General features: G+C 39.6%; 1 protein-coding gene across 1 annotated transcript; it reads right to left on the bottom strand.

Moving 5' to 3' along the window:
* Positions 1-553: 553 nt before the first annotated feature.
* nptx1l (neuronal pentraxin 1 like) lies at positions 554-5,790 on the bottom strand. Its single transcript, XM_042505463.1, has 5 exons — positions 5,295-5,790; positions 4,838-5,045; positions 3,931-4,175; positions 2,156-2,335; positions 554-1,702 (listed from the first exon to the last, which is right to left on the bottom strand). Exons 1-5 carry the CDS (start codon positions 5,739-5,741, stop codon positions 1,481-1,483), a joined length of 1,302 nt encoding a protein of 433 aa, XP_042361397.1. The 5' UTR covers positions 5,742-5,790; the 3' UTR covers positions 554-1,480.
* Positions 5,791-20,554: the final 14,764 nt, after the last annotated feature.

Raw genomic sequence — 20,554 nt, 5'->3', positions numbered from 1 at the left:
TGTTAACTGTCATTCATCTAAATTTGATTTATTTTTTATTGTGAACTGTGCTTTAATAAAGATTTTCAAAGACTGGACATCTGTTCATTTGAAACTTACAAAATTATTTGGAAAAAAGCATGGATGAAAAAAGCTTTTTATTGAGAAAATCTGTAGGCGTTTTCTCTTATACGCACTTTATTTTTTTGTTTTGCTTTTTTCTTGCCCTTTTCCACATTTTTTTTAAGACTGAAAGATGGCTGTGGAATTGACAATGCTTGATAATCTTATGTGGGACTGGCTAAAAAAGGCATGACTCCTATCTAAAAATACTGGAATCAATGAATGATTGATGAAATAATAGTTACAAAGTTTAAATTAAACATGCAGTTGGTTTTTTGTCCACACAGGACAAAAATTAGGCTTGTAATTGTAGCTCCCACGTGTTTTGAACAAAATCACATATCATCTGTGCAGCGTAAAGAGTGTGCACATTACTCAAACAAAAACGTTTACACCTGTTTATGATTCAAGTATCACAATTTATTACAAAAACTAGAACTTTTTTCATCTGTCCGTGTTGCCATGCTTTAAGCATATAACAATACAGTATAAAATCTCAACCCAAAAGTCGGATAGTAAAAGCAAAGATCATAGATGCTGACGCAGCATTTACAGAAGTTAAGACATGCTGTTACTGTACAGAGAACATTCCCACTGAAGTACAAACATCTGCAAAATGCGTCATTATCATCAATGAGTTGCATTTTACAATAAACAATCTGATCCAGACTCATTCAGAGTGTTACGAGAAACACCTGTTTTTCAAAATCAATTTACAGGAAAATAAACACAACCACTCTGCAAATCATAATGAATGTGCTGAGATTTTTTTTCAACAGCCCAAGGCACTCAGGCTCGAATGTTGGCAATAAATACGTCATTCTTTACACAAAATCACGTCAAGCAGGTGTGGGTAGAGAAAGAAGAGTGAGAGAGAAACAATGTCGTCTTTTTCATGACCTCTCGAAGAGCACGTTCCTTTTAAAGAAGTCCACCTTGTCCCTTTTCACAGTGAAAATCCCTGGCAGTCGAGACAGAAAAGACGCTTGAAGAAGTCATTTTGTTGAATTGCGTGACATCTGTTGGCTAAAAACTACATGACCTCCTACTGTACTTTTGATGCTGGCCTGACATTTTGGTCTCCGAGAGCTTCCTCTGCTCTCTGGAGCGACATCGGCTGCTTTCCCCCCCAAACACAAGTGGACCTGACGGTGCATTCAAGCACCAAAGGCTGCCAAATTGTCCCTTTGCAAGTGAACCTGTCCCACATGAGTATCTGGTAAAAATCTATCAATTGTCCACAAATGATGTTTTCAAATATCTATAACAAATCCAGATGCTATTCATTGAAATAATCCTGATCTTTCAGATTAGTTTACCGATGCTGTGACAACAGAGTGGCTTTAACAAATGCATTCATCTTCTCTCCCCCTGCAGTTTAGTTGAGCTGGCGACAGGCTTCAAATGTCCACTTTGAGGCACCTCCGTAAATATCAAGGCTCGTCTCCATCCACGCAAAAACGTTGCCCACTTGCGCTTTGCTGCTGCACGTTGCTAGATTGTAAATCTCTCCCACAGATAGTTTCCGGTCCCAAATGTGAAAATTTGCCAGGTCTCCGACGAAAGCTTGCGTGGCATCAAATCCTCCTCCGAGCGTGTCCTGTAGAAAAGACAAAAGGATTTAATCAAGGGTGATATGATTTTTCACCTCAGGCTGCTTCATAGAAAGAATAAAATTGCCTCTTGGATTATCTGGATTTTTTTTTGACTGATTAAATTGAAAGAGGTATCCTCAATCCACTGGGATTCTTGATGAGTTCCAGTTAAAGATTCAATCACCTTATTAAACCTATTATGGGAATTAGAGCAGGAATGGATTGGAAAATTGAAATTTGATTTTTTTATGACACAATGAAATGGAAAAATTACTTTTCCACCTTGTTAGTTAATGATTCATGTCATGACATAGACTTATTAATAATCCTTCTGCATTATGTCCTGCCTCAGCATTCTGATAGTGAATAAAGTCATAAAGATGTTCTCTTTTCATGTAGTTTACGTGTTGCCTTCATGGAAGTGGAAAGCATTCGAAATGGTTGTGTGTTGTAGTTACCTGCTCTTGACCGAGGATCAGCAGGCCCTGTGGTTTGATAGGATGATATGGTGCCAGATTTTCTCCACTCCCTCTTTTGACACCATCTTGGAAAGCTTCCCAAACACCGTCACGGGTGGTCCAGGTTACGCAGATGTGATGCCACTTTCCATCATTGATTAGGAAAGGCAGTTTAGCAACCTAGAAGAAGACAGAAGATAAGATGTGAGAGTTTGCTGCATTGAGCCAAAAACGTACCGTTTAAAATAAGGTATAGTTTTGACTGGTAACACTTGATGGTCTGGAGGTTAATTTTTACTCTTACGTTTACTGCCCTGTGCATCACCTGGATCTAGAAACACAGTGCCCACTCTCCACCCCAGTTAGCCCCTCTGCACTCCGCAACAGCTTGGTCAATTAAATCTAATAACGCCATCCTGACCCAAAAGCTTTGCTGTGGAAACACTGTGCCCACCGTCTGGTCTCTCCCCAGGTCACCCTGGTGAGTTAAGCAGCTCAGTTTCGAGCCACAAACCCCTTTTAGCATTGTTAACTATGTTATCACTGTTGGCTGTGTTAGCACTGTTAGCAGTGTCAGCATAGCCAGTGGTGCTAACTTAGTTAACAATGCTAAAGGGGTTTCGCAGCTCACAATCAAGACGCTCACTAATTTGGGGCCGGCCTACCCCAAGGGAGGAGAATTTGTGAATCCAAGAATGGCGAAGACATGGCCCGCCCTACTCTGCCTCTCATTGGCTTGCCCTCACTGCAACAAATTGTCCTGTAAAATTACTGCAAACTACTGGCAGCTGTAGTTACCAATATCCTACTGTTATTTTATAGTGTCAATACTGTATACTTCAACAGTATATAACATCACAATTTACAGTGCGTCACTATATTTTGAAAAAAAAAAAAAAAACCCTGTACGTTACTGTTAAATTTGGCTGTATTTTTACAGCAGTAATTTTGGCATCAGAAAGCATCAAGATGGACAGGGACTGTCTATGGAAAATAAAGTACATTACTTTAAAAATTTGGCCCTATTTTTACATTAATTTGTTACAGTGCTCTTATTTTTACCCTAAAAAATGCTCTTGCCTAACCAATCCAACCAACAAATGCAACGAGTGCTAGCCAATCAGAGGCGGAGACATTTCTTTGCTATCCAAGTATTAGCAAATCCACAGCAACATCATCCCACTACCAGGACGGCATTACCAAATTTCCCCCCCCTCTCAATGGAAAGCAGTTTAAAATGCAACGCTAAAGCCCACACTTAGTCAATGGTGCACTGAAGCAATAGGAGAGGCTTTATATTTCATACTTTTTTGTTTTTTCTCTTAAAAATTATTCAGTTAGTTACTTGTTTATTGGTGTCGGGCTACCTAAAGCAAAGATAACCAAAATTGACATCCTTATTTTAAAGGTCCAGTGTGTAGGATATAGTGGCATCTAGTGATGAGGTTGCAGAACTGAAACTGCCAAACGTGTAGGACAACTATGGTGGTTTACTCAAAAATACTAATCTTCCTGTAGAGAGCCAGCGTTTGATTTGTCTGTTCTGGGCTACTGCTGAAGCACATAGCTGACTCCTGGGAGAGGACCTGGTCCAAAAGTAGATATACAAAGTTTATTCTAAGTTTACAAAAACACGTTGATTCTTATTTATGAACTAATGAAAACTCAATAATGAATATTATATACTATATCTGTAAAAGGGTGCCCCTTAAATCCTATACACTAGACCTTTAAAATCCACACATGGCAACATATCCACCGTGTGTTAGACATGCCTTGTCATTTATGAGTATCTCCATCGGGTTGTTGCCCCACTCTATGAGGACCAACTCGTTGGCTTGACCCGGAACTGCGTAGGAGAAAGGTGTGCCCACTCCGGGAGACGCATTGGACTTGAGCCACATGCACACGGTGAGGGCGTACATCTCTGGCAAACTCTTCTTCACTTTCGCGTACATGTAGTTGGTCCTCAGCGGGAACGTGAGCTGGAATTTATCCAGAGGCCTGTTTTCTCTTTGACCTGTGGAGAAAAATAGATTATAGTTGGCTTCAAATAGGGAGAGGGAAGCATGAGTGTGTTTTTCATTTTGTCAGATATATCAACGCACACATCCTGGGGATTTACATACTGTAGGAATTACACGTTACACAACAAATCCACAATCTCCAGATTTGCTTTAATCTCGCAAGATAAATCTATCACAGGTTTCATCTGTTGTTTTCCTGTGTCGCCACACCTCTCTGTTTCACTGCCACGCATTTCCGTTTTTATTTTGCGGTGAGATATTGGAGGTGTCCCAAACTGGAGAGCGCACCGTGGTTTAACTTTAATAGCTCTCAGAGCAAATGGAGGCTCACTGCGTGTTTTTGAAATGGTTTAATCTGCATGAATTAGAGCAGGAAACTACAGGACGCACCGGGCTGCTCCAGCTTTGTGCGGATGAGTAGGACATTAAATCGAAAGCTGAGGTCGTAAAAGCTTATAATGCCAAACTGGATGCGCAGAGAGGAGATTTTTTTTTTTTTTTTGGCATTTTCCACCCTCACATGTGCTGTGGCGATCTCTGGATTGCTGATATTCATTTCTCATTTCCGATAATTACAACTATCCATCTCCACACTTACCCACCAAACCCTCCCAGACCTCATTCGCCCTTGTGCGTAAGATTCTTTCCAAACTACCTTTCTCCAAGTCGGTGATCCTCTGGTGTAGCGACGTGAGAGTGGACTCCACTCTCCCGCGCTGCTCCGTCTCATTTCGGAGTCCGGGCTTCCCCTCCTCGATGCTGTTCACTCGGGACAACACCTGCTTCTCCAAGTCGTCTATTTTACTTTGGAGCAGGTCTTTGAGGCTGTTCGCCTGCACCGAGTTGTTACTTCTGCTGAATTGCTGTTAGAGGAGGGGAAAAACAACATTTAGCGCAAATTAGAGAGTGGTTGTGAGATTGACTTTTTTTAGGCTTATTGCAGTAGGGTTGTTTTTGTTTTGTGTTCTCAGATGGCAAATTTTAATTGAAATCGGAAGCCCAAATCCCATATTTTATCGTATATAGTTATTATTCAAACAGAAAAGTGTTTTTGGACATTTTTGCGCAGTGACCAAAAGTGTTTTAAATGTTCCCAGAAGCAGCAGCCCTACCTCCAGGTTTTCTAATCTCTGCTTCAGCGACTGCAAAGTCTGTGATAGTTGCGTCAAAGTGTCAGCGGGGCCCCTCGATACATCCCCCATTGTGTTTTTGGTCCCAGCTTCTTTCCTTCGTCCCCCGGGTCGCGCGTCCCCGGGCTCGCCGCCGCTCTGGCTCTCACACCGAGCCAACTTTGAGGTCAGTTCTCTGATAGTCTCTTTTTGGTTCATGATGGTCTCTTTCTGCTGCAAAACCGTCTCCCGCAGCTGCATAACAGTGGTCTTCAAGTCCTCTCCTGGCACACTGTTCTGCAAAGTGGCTGCGCAAATGTCCATATCCTTGGGTACGGACGTGCAAATGAACTGCGTCTGCCCGCCAAAGTCTTGAGAGGAACTCTCCAAAAACAGGCATGACAAAAGAAAAAGTCTCCAGCAGATTCCTTCTTTCTTCGTGGCCTGCATGTCTGCGTCTGTGTGGTTGTGGTTTTCTCTTTAGAGCCGCAGTGACTTGACGCGCTCGTGTCCCCTTGTTGTTGTAATCCGCCTGTGAGAGTGCAGCCGGTTTTTATACAGCCAGCCCGGTTCTGCGCAGAGCAGGTTCACTGCATCACGACCGGAGGGGAGGGAATCGCGCTGTCCCTGTTTAATCGGCTCCAGGAGCAGCGTCACATTCAAGAGATGAAACCCATTTTGCTTTCGGGCTCCCACATGTTAAATCTTTCATCACTTCGACTATTTGTCATTCCTCGCTGTGTATTATTCATCTGGAAAACGCGCATTTTGTAGGCAGTAAAGAGGGGTTTGCTTGCGTGGCGGGGCGCCAAGAGAGCCAGCTGTGTTTGTTTTGTTTTTGCGCACACAGAAAACTCTCTTGCACACACACACACACACACACACACACACACACACACACACACACACACACACACACACTGTAGGTGGATGCAGATCAGAAGTTGCTGCTTGTTGTCGGCGGAGTCCCCGCAGATTCAGCACCAAGGACAGCTCCGACCACATCACGTTATCAGAGAGCAGCGTCTGAAGATGCTGCTTAGTCTTAAGTTGTTGGGTGTCTTTTTCTGTCTGCACGGCTCAGCTGAGAATACACTGTAAAATGTTTGGCTGTACGTTTACAAAAAAAGCACTGGCTACTAGATGCACCACTTTTACACAAAGTTATCTTCTCATTTTTACTGTGAAATATGAAAGATACATAACGTGAAACTGGAAATAATCAAAGCATCTTCATATCTATATCACTGTATCATTTTTATGGTGATTGACTGTGGAATATTGCAGCTACATCCTGAAAAAACTGGAAATAATCATAGAATATTTATATCTGTCCAACTGTGTCGTTTTTACAGTAATTTATTGTGAAATATTACAGATACATCCTGTAAATTCCTGGAAATCCTTAACAGTGCAAGATGCTGAGATTATTTCCAGGATTCTACAGGATGTAACTGTAATATTTCACAATAAATCACTTTAAAAAGGCTTCAGTAACTTACTGTTAAAGTAATGCAACTAGTAGCCAGTAGTTTATTGTAAAGGAACAGTCAAACATTTGTAGTGATTTATTGTGAAATATTACAGTTACATCCTGTAAAACCCTAGAAATAATTACAGCATCTTCATATCTATATCACTGTATCATTTTTACAGTAATTTATGAAGAACATATTACAGTTAGATCCTTGAAATAATTAACAGTGTAGTGTGCAGATTCACCTTGTGTAAACATGAAGACCGCATTTCGTATTCTTTATTTTTCTCAGTTTTCCCCCCAGTTTTGCGATCCGACATGTTTATTTAATGATTATTTTTATTTTTCAGGTCAAATTTATAAGCAAGCTAATTTATACCCTCCACACACACTGACAGGCACACACTCACACACACACTCACACACTGATAGGCACATACTCACACACTCACTTTTTCCCCACAGACCCTTTCTCTTGTATTGGTGATCTGCTCTCCACATCACTGCCATAATCATCCCTCAGTTTCTCAAATGATAATCTGTCCCCAAGCAATTTACCCTATCTATTATTCAGGAAGGACAATTTTATTATTTTTCCGCTGCCCACTCGGCTCTTATCTATTCAGTCAATGTTGAGAATAAAATGAAAGCATTTTGAATAAGTAATGAAAACATATCGGCTCTCGGATTAAAATTGATTTCTTTTGAAGGATGAACACGGGGAGAGGTACACAGCATCAGAAACCAAAATCAGCATGTGACAAAAGGATAATAGATGGAGGAGGTTACATAGGTCACAGTATAATTATAATCATCTCTACCAGGTCTGTAAAGCTAAATGCTTAATGGCTGCAGGTGCTTTTCAAGAGGCGGGATATTATCACAGAATCACCGATTAAATTGTTGTCAGGAGGAAGGACTTCATTTCAGAGTGTATTCTAAGATCTGTAGCAATATACAGTTAGAGTGTACTGATTCTATTAGTCTGTCATATGATTAAGTGACAAAATGTTGCATTTGAGGGACTAGTGCAGCGTCCGTTGCCTGTCTGGAAAGAGCTGATTGATTGGCCTTTAGTGTTTTTGAGAAGGATGCTTGCATACAATCAAATTCATACTCAACATTGTGCTTCCTTTTGGTCCAGAGCAATGCACTCACCCAATTGCAATGCAGGAGTCTTAACTGTGTGGTATTAATACTTTTACTGTTTATAGTTAGGGCGAGACACTACAGGTGAAAACCTTTTAACTGCATTGATCAATTCTGAGATTATGTGTTGTTTTTCTTTCATAACATGTCTTCTTTCAGACTGGTGGAAAGAAATATACATTTAGGGGTTTATTTTAGTTCAGATTTCTGTTCAGGAAATGTATGCAAAAAACACTTGTTTAATTAAATAATTGCTCACATGCATATTTAATTAAAAATATTCTCCCATCACTGCAAGCAGCCTACCAACATTCCTAGTTAAGGAAATAATGAAATTTAAAGCAACATAGCATCTACCTGTGGCCCCCTACTCACTAAGTCTGCCTCTGAAAATCACACTTGTGGGCAGAAACACAAGGGAAATGCACTAAGCGGATGTATTACTTTCCAAATAGGCATATTAATCGCTTGCTTTGATTTACAACTCCCCAAGCACCAATGCTTGGTCAGTGACCCTCATTGACAAATACCAATGCACCAAGAAACCCCTTTGAGATGCAGCAGGCAGCAGAATGTTTTTTATTCTGAAAAGACAAAATGCATTTACGGAGTTTAAATCCACCCATTTTTCTTGAGCCTCCAAAACTGGCACTGGAGCAGTACCTGGAACATCATGGTTTGACGTATAGGGCCACTGAACAACCATGTGTTGGACATAACCATTGCGTTAATTAAGTAAATCATGGATTTGAGTAGTGGAGTTTTTTTTTTTTTTTCAAAGATTATTTATTGTATATTGAATGTGTTGTGTGTCCATATTGCACTAAATTGGACAATGCACATCCTTGGTTCCCTAGTAATACACCTGCCAAGTGTGAAGTAGATCGGATGAATGGTTCTTCAGATAATTGAAGGACATACAGAAAGAAAGACAGACAGACACTTGTTGCTTCCAAGTTAGATTAAATGTGAACTAAGTCTTGTTACATACAAGTTACATACAATTTTCTATGTAACATCATTTATCTTAAAGATGAATGACCCCTCTGATGTTTAATCATTATGTAACAGCTTTTTGGCATTTAAAAGTTATTGCGTGATGATCTTAAAGCACATTAGGGAAAATAAACTGTGTTATAATATGTGACATAACTTATCAGCATTTACAGATTGTTTATTTGTTGGCTCTCCGACGTCTCTCGCGGATTACGGTTAGTTTTTCTGATGCAGCATCATCTAAGAGGAATGAAAAGGGAGAGAGGTTTTACTCTGTGTCCGTAATCCAGAGCTGATGGGCTGTTTTTGATATTATGAAAAGCAAAAATGCAGGTGAAAGTAATTTCTTTTGAGCCTTTTAGCGCAGCATGAAATTCATAAGAAAAAGTGGATTTGAGGTTATGTAACTCAGAAGTTTGTGTAACAGGTTGCCACAGGAGGGCTGCTTATCTCAAGGTTTTTAGGAAAGGGATAAATGGACAGGAAAACCCAGGTCAACAGCATAGAGCCAAAGACTTTGTCCAAACCCTATTTTGTGGCACACAAATAGAAGCATTCTCAAACAGTGAATGTGAAAAGCAGTAACATCGGCATAGTCAGGCTTTTAGCTGCATTGCCTTTGGGTAAAATATAAACAGACAAAAACACCCTGAAACTTTATTAAATGTTATGCAACATGAAGCCTTGCACTCTGGCCCTGTCAGAGCACCCGAACTTTTAGAGCAAGAAATGTGAGTAAACAACTTTTTTCTCTCCACCATCTCAACCATCTGGAATTATTTGCTTGTTATATAATTAGACCACAGTGCTTTCCAATTCTTTGCAGAGGACATTCATTATTACCTTTCGAAATGCTGTAATTATTAATGAGCAGAATAGACAAACGACTGACTCGTTTCAGTATTTTCTGTTTTAGTTCGGTGGAGTTTGTCCAACTGTATGTGCTGTATAATCATGCAGAAAAGCCAAGATATCGCCTACCCTGTGGGACCAAAGTAGCATAGGAAAATGTCCAAAGTCTAGCGCTCATTATGAATTCATTATTTAGTGCTTCCCACACAAACACGTCTCACAGCCATATGTTTAAAGAAGAATCTTCACTCCTCTGCGCTCCTCAGAAACATACTGTGTTCCTCTCCTCTCCTCTCCTCTCCTCTCCTCTCCTCAAGTAGACACTGAAATCACGTTGTTATTTCGCTGCCTTTTCAGTCTCTCAAATTAACATTTTCCTCTGGATGCCACAAGTTCACCCTGTAAGCATATCGAGTTATGCTGTGATTAAAAAAAAAAACCCATTGTAACAGCTGTTGAATTTATAATGTTGTTAGCCACGATGTGCATGAAATAATAATAGGGTTTGGATGAAATGATTATTTGTTGTTCCGAGTCATTGTGCTAGACATGACGGCGCAACAATCTGTGACACTGGAGATACTAATCTCATACAAACAGCTGCCAGTGGCTCTTACCATGATCGTACACACTATACTGCCTCGGCTCTGTTAGAGCCGTGCTGCCGGGCCGCTGTCCACCTGTTGTGGCGAAGCGCATCTCCTTAATAATGCATTCAAGCACAGTGGAAATGCTTTCTCCAGCACTGGAGATCAATAGTTGTAATTTCACATGTTGGCATCCTGCCTTGACTGGCTTTTTCTCCCTCACTTCTCTCTCCTCCCCACCTTCTGCTGTAGTGTGGTGACGGCCATTAAGGGGGAAAAAACATCCAGCGCTTCCTAGTTTGTTTTAAATCATTTTACATTTTCAACACTGAGAGTGTTTTGGAAAATTGTTTGTTTACATGAGGGCTGGGTATAGAGCAACACAGTTCTTAAAGGGACAGTTCATCCCCAAATTAAAATCTTTTCCTCTTACATGTAGTGCCATTGATCACTCTAGATAGTTTGGTGTTAGTTGCAGAGTGTTGGAGATATCAGCCGTAGAGATGTCTGCCTTCTCTCCCATATAATGGAAGTAGATGGCACTCAACTTGTAATGCTCAAATCGACATAAAAATATATATTTAAACTCAACAGCAATGTCTCTTTTCATAAATTATGACCCCCCGGTTACTCAAGGTAATTGAAAGACCTTGTTGTGAGCAGTTTCATGTAGGGGTCGACAGATTATCAGACTGGCTGATTACTGGGGCCGATTTTTGGCAATTTGTTAATTTTCTGTATCACATTTATTTGAGTGATCACCGATAAAATTAATTAGTTAAAAAGTGCAAGAAAGTGTCACCTTGGGAGACATAAGCAACATCTATACATGCAGTTAGATGTCCAGATAACCATCATCTGGCCGCTTTATTTGGCCATAAAATACATTAGTATGGGGGAAACACTGAAAGGACATCATGGTGATCAACCGTAATTTTTCAAGGTATCCTATACGATCAGGTTCAGGCCAAAGTTGCAAAACAATCATTAGAAATGTCCATTAAACAAGCAATTGTTCAACAAGAAAAAATGCATTAAAATGTTTCAAGATTGTATTGACATCTGTCACATTTTAGGTTTTCTATTACCCCAAAAGGGGCATGGCCTTGGCTTTTTGTGAAATACCCATATATGCTGGTAGTGTTTTTTTTAAAAATTGATTTATGTTCACGCTTTGTTTCAGCCCATCACCAAACCCATTTCACAAATCTGTTCTGTCCACTAAAATTAAGGATAGAGACTTAACTGTGTACCAGGCTGTAAACATGTTTATTCCTGCTGTAAAGTTGGCCATTTTAAACATGGGGGTCTAAGGGGATTGACCCACTTTTGGAGCCAGCCTCTAGTTGCCACTTCAGGAAGTGCATTTTTTGGCATTTCTGTGTTGGGTTCATTTTTAGTCCCAGAAGTTCCTGCTTGGGTAAAATATCATGGAAAAGTTATAGAACAGTTTTGAAAATTCATTGCTATAATTTGTGGGAGCCCTGAGGTATACTTAGTGTTCAAGTGTAAAAGACAGTTGGCAGGATAGTGGTTTGACAGACTTTCCAATAGCTAAGAAGTTGCACCTTGTTGTCACTTTGCAATAGTCACTGTGATTAGTGAAACAAAACTGATTCAGTCTCAGTAATTAGATAATTAGCTGCCCACCTACAATGTAAATATGTGCAGTATGTCTGGGGAAGCTAGAGGTCACTGACTCTGATGTTTTCCATGTCAGCGTAACTACTGTGTGGAACGGTCTCTGACAAACACTGGAAGGTATTTCATCATGTCTGTGAACAATAGTCTAATTAAGCTGCCTTACTATACCAGAGGAGGAAAACAGCTTCCATTTTAGGGTCACTGGAACTTTAGCATGCAGTGGCTGGTTAGAGCGAGGAAAATGTCACACACACAGTGTAAAAAAAAACAAAAAAAAAAAGCCCAAGAGAGGCTAATTAAGACATTTACACTCATAACTTCCCATCATTCTCTATTTTTTCGAGTTATTTCCCACATGGTCTCCAGATGGAGTTTTCCATACAGTATGCTTGCTTTCCTTATGTTTTATTAAAGGTTGTGATTTCATTATTTTTCCTTCTGCATGAGCTGAGCGCCCATCTGAAATTGATACAATGCATCATCTGACATTGGGATCATTTTCTGTGCCGAAGTCACAGTGCCATCGTCCTGCTGAAGATGATGAGGAAATATATAACAATGTGCACACGAAGTCTCTTTTTTTATCCCATTGCCCAGAGTGTGATGATTGGATACAGAATCCCTAAATTACTGTTTGTGCATGAGGCTTTACGACTCACTCATTCATGATTTAATTTTTCTGAACTAATCTGCTGCCAGATGCATGGGAAGCACTCACATACTATTTTCATAAAAAGCTTTATGCTCTGCAGTTTCTGTGTAAATAAGCAAACCGGCTTCTTGCACGGCACCCATACCACTGATTGCTCTTGCTGTCTTGTGTGTGTTTGGATTTTAAATATAATCAGTTTTTTTTTAGCTGGCTGCTAGTTTGTTGAGTTGGCTTTTCTAGATTTTAATTTCAATATCATAAAAAATATCCAGCCTCTAACTAAGAACAGATATATGCTTGCCTTTTTTCACATAATATCTTATTGGCCATGCTTTCATTTCTTTTAAACTCATAGAAGTTATAGTCAACAAAACTACATTAACACTAAATTAAAGGGGCACTCCACCAATTTAACACATTAATTGTCAGGGAGAGGGCTACTTAGCGTGTGAGAAAACGTTTGAAATTTCTTTATAGGAACTTTGTCAAGCCTGGAACAATCACCCTGTTTATGTCATCAGGCTGATCTCAGCTCGGGCTGGAGCTGGCTGACTGGCTATTTCAGGTTTAGCCCAATGGATCAAACGCTGATAGTGGAACAAGTTATTTCACAGGGTTGTGACACTCCAAAAAAGTGCTTAGACTGATTTACAGATGCATCTTTTGCCCTGTAAATCAATGGGAAAAAGTCTCAACTTTATTTAAATGAAATCTTAAATAACCTCTTTAACATGAACACATAAGAAGCACTTTGTAAACAGCACTACAAAGATAAGTAAAATGCCTCTGCTGTAAATGCTCATATCTCTGTTGGGCAGTCTCTTCTTAATCACTGCTGCTCCTCTTTGCAGGTGCATTTCAATATGTGCTGTGTAGGCATATGTTGTCATAATGTTTGCAACTTTTGGTATGTTAGATCATTTTTTGTAGTATTTTTTTTCTACAAATGTGTGTAGAATTTAGGCACAGAGGATTTTGCTTCTTTCGTAAGCATAGTCCTTTTTGCACAAGTATGTATTTTTAATTGTTTTGTCAACCCATTATAGATTTCTACATCACTATGAGCCCGTAGAAAATGAGATGCCGATCAGTAACTGGAAGAACATGGTTTCTACAGAACATTGATTTTTCTTTGTCTTCTTATTGCCATTGCTATTAAAATTTGACTATTGTTTTGGGATGAGTGTTAGCAGCACAGTAAGCTTACCGTACCTGAAGGGATGTTACATTATGAATTAGACATCAGACATTCTCAGTATCACATCACAAATGGCCTTGTGGATTTGATTTCAATCTCAGCTCGGATTCCTTCAGCACTGTCGAAGGCTGGCTGCAGAGTCCTCTAACACTGTGCTGCACACTTTTATTGCTTTGAACCAAACTGTTCTCACTGCCTTCCAAGAGGAAAACTTGCTCTGAGTAACAGATTGTGTGACAATTTTTACAGCAATTTCACAAATGAGGCCCACTAAATGGTAAATGTGAATTATTATTGAACACACTTTAAATCCAAGTGAGCACAGCCTTTAAAAGCCATCATACTGCATGTACATGATTTATAGATTTTTTTTTCTTTAGATCCTGATAATCCAAAATTGGTTTTCTGTTTTGCATATAAAGTGATAGATGTAAGTGAAGGTTCAGCATAATATACAAATTATATGTAAATGCAATAAAAGACCATGCATATTTAGACTACATACTGTGACTCACTACTGCATCATCTGCTTCTCTGCTCAATTCAGTCTAAGATCATGACATTGTTTTGTAAAAGCAGCATTTTTTTTTTTTTACCAGCAGCATGTGTTGTTTACTGCATTATGTGACACGTGGGAATGTTTATTCTATATGTTTTCGGCATGTGTGTCTATGACACTGAACAGCTAGCCAGGCATGAGCAGTGTGTAGGTGGGAGCCTCATGTTTGTGCAGCACTCAGCTGTCAAAGAAGCTGTGGAAGCATGACGTGCTGTCAAGAGATGCAGTCTAATGAAGGGATGTACTCTTGCCGAGCAACACAAAAGGAAAAGTGACTGACTTGCTCAAGGCCTCTGTCTGGCACCTTCTCTCTGCAGGAGGGACTGAAGACATCATGCTGGATCACGCCTAGCAAAAGAAGTAAAGGTTGCTGCAGAAAAAGTTGTGCCGTTGCTAACTTATTAAGATTCAAACCAACCCACACTGTGTTAGTGGAGGAAAGATTCCTGCCTGTTTTACTGATCAACAGCAATTAAAAAACTTAGAAGGAATACTCAGTGAAATGCTGCTGCTGTCTGTTTCAGATAACTGTGTGTCTTAGAGATTGCATTATAAAATTCTGCTAATGAGTTCTTTTGCAGTTGTATCTGAAAAGATTTGGCACAATGTGTGACCTACCCTGAACAGTCTTAACTAAAGATTCCTTGTGGAGGTTTGGGCCGTTGGTGGCAGAGTGGAGCAATGTTTCTATGAGTGGGTTTGCAATGTTCACAAGCACTTTGGTACCACAATAAACAGTCCTACTGCAGATTTCATGCTGTTCCACTGACAGTTAATACTATTACACGCAGACAAGTACAGAAATTTGCCTGCAGATTCAGTGAAGACAAATATGTTGTATTCTGTCTTGACTCACACTTTCAGTTTTTGTTTATCTTAAGTATGTACTGCAGCTACTTTTAAAAAGTACATACTATGTCATACAGTACTCATACAATTAGGACATCCTACTTTGTTGTAACATTGTCCTTTGAACTGTAACCCTCATGCTTATATTCTGTCATAGTCCACAGTGCAAAATTTAAAGAAAAAGAAAAAGTATGGAATGCAGCCGATCTTAAAAGTGTCTTTAAGATAACATTACGTTATAACATTCAGTTATAACTGTATGCATTGTAGATTGTATGTAGATGATTGTTAGATTGTTTACAGCCAATGCGGCTTCTTTCTGCTCTCATCTGTCTTCTGTTCAGTCTATGTTACGTGTGCCAAGTGGGGGCCTGTCGTCCATCTTCATATACATCTTTGTTCACCTCCATCTCTATTTAGTGCACTTTTCAACCTTAAAAAGTCTTGAAATGATCTTGTAGTTGTTTTATGAAGAATGAAATGTATTCAACATGTTTCTTAGACCTTAAGGATAGACGAGAAAGATTAGATAAAAAAGTTTTTTAAAAAAAAACCTTCAAGAAGTCTGCACACTCTGAAGGTACAGCTACATCCACACAGTCATGTACTGTGATGTTTGCAAGAAACCTCCATTTTTTAAATGTTTTTTTTTATACTGACTGGTAGTACAGATAATAAACTTGAAAGTCCAGTTTATCCCCATCATATCTCCTGTACGTCCTTGCTCAGGTCAGATGCGGTTGTATTTGATTACTCCTTGTCAATCCATATCCATAAGTATATTAATGTGAGCATTAAAGGCTTCTGTCTGTATGTGATGTCCAGCAGGCACGCCATGCTTAGAGACTGTCTGGCCTTGAACTGTGAATTACAGTATATGCACAGGGATATTACTGTGATGTAATGTAGGAGAGGATAATCTGAGACCATGTAAGTAAAGATGTATTGATCTTTCAGTACATCAAGGTCGCTTCCCCTCTCTCTGTCTTTCCTTCTTTATGTGTGTGTGTGTGTGTGTTTGTGAAGAGGGGCTGATGCAGATGTGTGGGGAAGACTCTGTACAGTACACACACCAGAGACAAAGTGTCTGCTGAGCTGAAGATATCACAACTCACAATTACACTCGCACTGGTATTTCTGATGCTCTGCACAGTAACAGTGAGAGAAGACAGGCACGATGTTGCCCCTTTTAACAGGAAAAAAAGAAGGGCAGCATTAAAAAGAAAGTTCTTGATCAACTTTAAAGCCTCTGAAGGTCAGTAATTAAATGAATCATGCTTTAATGCTTGTAGATGATGCTGATCGCCAACCTGATTTAAAAAAAAGTCCCAACATGATGCATAAATCAACGCTTCACAGCCTCTCCCACAACTTTATGAACCCTGTAACCCAGCAAGCTTGCGTGGATGTGTGTGTGTGTGCGCGCGCATGAAAAAAAGAGCAGGATCAGTGCCTCCACATGAAGGCTCCCCCTCCCCGAGCTTCTGCCAGAGAAGAGCCAGCCTTGCATCTGTGTGGAATAATAAAACTGTGTCAAAAAGTGCAGGCAAATATTTCTGTACCAGCACTCTCTGTAGGGAACGGAGCTCAGACAACTGCAGCAATCTCTTCTTTATTCTTCTTCTCAAGCTCTCTTCTTCATGCTTCCGCTGTTCTCCAGTTTCTCTGCACAGATTCAAAAGTGATTCGCTGCTATTTTCCTTCCAAGAACAGTCTCATTCTCTTTTACCGCTCCATTTTGTCTTGTTAATGCAGTGGCCGCTCGCCGCAGAAGACCACTTTCACCACACACACACACCTTTGCCAGGCCTCTCTCAGGAGGGAACCAAAGCCGCCTCTCTCACAGCAACATCAATAATACAACTGAAGCACCCCCGTCCCCACCCTCCACCACTGGCATCTAAAAATAGTCCTCCTTTTTTCTTCAATATTTAATTTGCCATTTCTATCTCTCTATCTCTTCCCCCTTTTCTCTATTCATTGTCTTTAAATAGGTGATGAGGAAAGATGTCAACAGATGAGTCTACGCTTCCACCTTCCCACTTACTTCCCATCAAGTATTCAGTCTTCCCCCAAACCCACAAACCTCATTTCTCCAAAACACTGTCTGCACGGCCAAGTCATACTTCTCCTCTGGCCCTACAGTATGTCTCAGTGTGTTGTTTTTGTACTTTATGTATGAATATAGGCCTAAACAGTTACCACTTCTGAATTACTGACGTTAAACCATCAGTTTGGTTCAAGACTTGACCACCACTGTGCCGTTATAACTAAGTTCTGTATTTTAAAAGTTTACAGAGGACCTGTTATGCTTATTCACAGGTTCATACTTTTTTTTCTACCAGAACATGTTCATCAAAAAACACTTTATTTTCCTCATACTGTCTGTAGTGGAATTCACCTTATAGATTTACAATAATAACTAGATACCAGATGCCAAGATGATGCCTACTTAGTCCAATGGAGATTTGCAAAAAAAGAAAAAAAGCTGCCTACTTTACTTCCACGGTATGCAACCCATTGAATATTTGCAGTAGTGTTTCTCTTGAGTTCCCAGCTCATACACTTTACATTGTTATGGTGTCACAGATTTATAAATATTTTTTTTTGCAGGTTATTTATTTATTTCTATATTTTTTATACCATTCATTTGATGGGGACAATGCAAAATTGTCCCCATCAATAAGTTAGTAGAAGTTAGCTGCTTCGCCACTTTCAGCTCCTCTAAGTATCTTGTGTGCTTGCATTATGAGCCCCACATTGTGAAAGATCTAGGTAATTTCCAGGAATATAAGTGAATTTGAACTTTTTTGGCTTCATGCACCACTGAGCAACTTTCATGTGAATGAACAAGGCCTGCCTCCAATGCTATATACAGTTCTCTTTATACATCCACGTTACAGCCTCACAGAGACGCTAGCATGGCCGTAAACTCTTGTTTCCATATAAGATCAAAAACTAGGTAAGTGAATTTTGTCACTGACAAATATCATTAAAATCAGTGCAAAATTAGAAAGACAGTAGTAGGAGTAGAAAGAGAATAACAGCAGGGGAACTAGATTAGCTTTAATCTACTTTGTTATTTATTAACTGAGATATTTACTTTGATCTCTGCTGAATTTAAATATCTTTGCATGAGTCCCATTAAAAAATATCAATCTAAAAATCCCTGATTTGTCCTTCCCTCGGGCCTGCTGTGTTCACTTTGCTGCCGATATAAAGATAATAGTCTGTCAAAAGAGTTGTCCTTGCATTCTCTCCTATTACACAGTACTTTCTGAAACAAGACAACGGCATTAACCATAATCAATGCATGCGAGCTTTAATCCGTCATCAGCGGAGCAAGCAGAACGAGAAATGCTTACTGAGACGAGTATATCCGCTCAAAGCACAGTCAATCATGCATCACACATTTCATAAAAACAACTATCTTGCCACTGAGCAAATACAAGTTCCCTTTCACGTAGGAAGTGATTTCCAGAGGTGGTTGAGTTCACCTCGCCCGCTGCCGTGTGTGTTTTCAGTTTGGCTGTTGATGTTGTGGTTGAGGCTAACACAGCCTCAGACTGGAGGAGAGGAGCGCTCTGCTGAGAGATGACTTTTGTTATATAATGTGTCCTAATGGGGTGCACAGGTTCCTGCTGATGGGCAGGAGATTGCTGATGCTGGACTTGGCCATGCTTACCCATCACTGCTTTCATTTGTGATTTACGTCTCTTCATCTCTGCTATCTAATACGCAGCATTTGTACTGATGAAAGCACATGAAAGAATAATTGCTGGAAACAAAAATATTTCCAGGATACATTTTCAGTGGCAGATTTAATTTATTTTTTTCTCTTTCAATACAATGAACTATGGCATGTTGACTATTTCAGCAACATTACAGTTTAGCTCTCCCTTTGCTCATTATTCATGTCTTTTTAGCTTTGTGCTCCGATACATTAACTTCAAACAGTAGTAAACAGTGGATTAATTCTCATTGTTTTAGCCTCATAAATCATTCCAGGTTCTTCTTTTAAGATTTTTGCAAACATATTTTCACAGGCACAGTGTAATGAGGTGTGCAAATTGGTTTTGGCAGGCAGGATTACGGTCGTATTTGTGCAAGGCCACTGTATCGGCACAGGGTTTACCTGAACAACATTTCACTGTAATGATGATGGAGTTTGTTTTATCATCAAATACAGTTTGGGTCATGTTAACAATGAAATGCTTTGCTGAATCTGAAATTAGGCCATGACATAAAGCACATGCGAGATTTGGTTGTTATGTAATTCCATTAGTGGACACAAAAATGCACAACATTGCAGTGTAATTCTTTTTGACTGCTTGCGTGAAAGCACAGCATGCTTTTTGGGAAATATCCAACTTTGTTTATGCTATAAAACAGTCTTTAATTACCACTACTTTAAGAAAATTAAGCTTTTCTAACCAGCACTTTAGAAGTATAAATATCACTGATGCAACTACAGATCCGTGATGCCAGTGGGGGCTTTTCAGAAGCACAGGATCCAGTAAGCGTCTACCTACTTTAAAATCAATCACAGCATAAAGCCTTCTGCTCTCAGAAGACTGAACTTCTCACTCAAGCTTTCTTTTGTTTCTCACTAACCTCAGAGAGATCTGCCTGAAAGCAAGGGAAAAGTTTGAACACAGTTTAAATTCGCAGAATATATGCCTGTCAAAGTACATCCAGATCTGACAGAAACTTTCTGACAACAGTTTGTACAGTAAGTGAACTGGTCTTAAAGGAATACTTTGCCCCCCAAATGATCATTTTACTCACCCCATGACTTAAGAAGAAAACTTTTTCTTGCATGCCTCCACAGTGAACGAAGAATCCAAAAACTGTGAAGATTCTTGATGAATTGAAGTTGTGGGGGTCAGTGTTTAACAAAACTATTTAAAAACATCTGTTTACAACCTCTCACACAACTCATGCAGTATAATCCAAGTCTCATTTATCCAGTCGTATGTTTAGTACTTCCCAAACAGATAATCCTCTCCGACAGAGAACTGAGCTTCAAGTGAAACTCTATTCTCTCTTTAAAGCCAAATTTCATCAAGAGTAATGAGTCCCAAAACCTGGAAATCCTCCAGTTCCCTCGTCTCAAAGTCAATAGGTTTTTTAAATGTGTTTTTGGCTTGAAGCCTTAAATAAGGTCTGTGGTTAACACAACTGAAAAGAGTTTTGCATTTTGCTCTACAACATAGAATATGTTGATAAATACGCAACATGCAAACTTTGAAACTATTATGTTTCTTTAAAAAAAGAAAGTTGCTAAAAAGTGGCTAAAT

The sequence above is a fragment of the Plectropomus leopardus genome, chromosome 17, assembly GCF_008729295.1.
Source record: "Plectropomus leopardus isolate mb chromosome 17, YSFRI_Pleo_2.0, whole genome shotgun sequence".
Classification (NCBI taxonomy): Eukaryota; Metazoa; Chordata; class Actinopteri; order Perciformes; family Serranidae; genus Plectropomus; species Plectropomus leopardus.
This window is presented reverse-complemented; position numbering and strand designations above follow the sequence as displayed.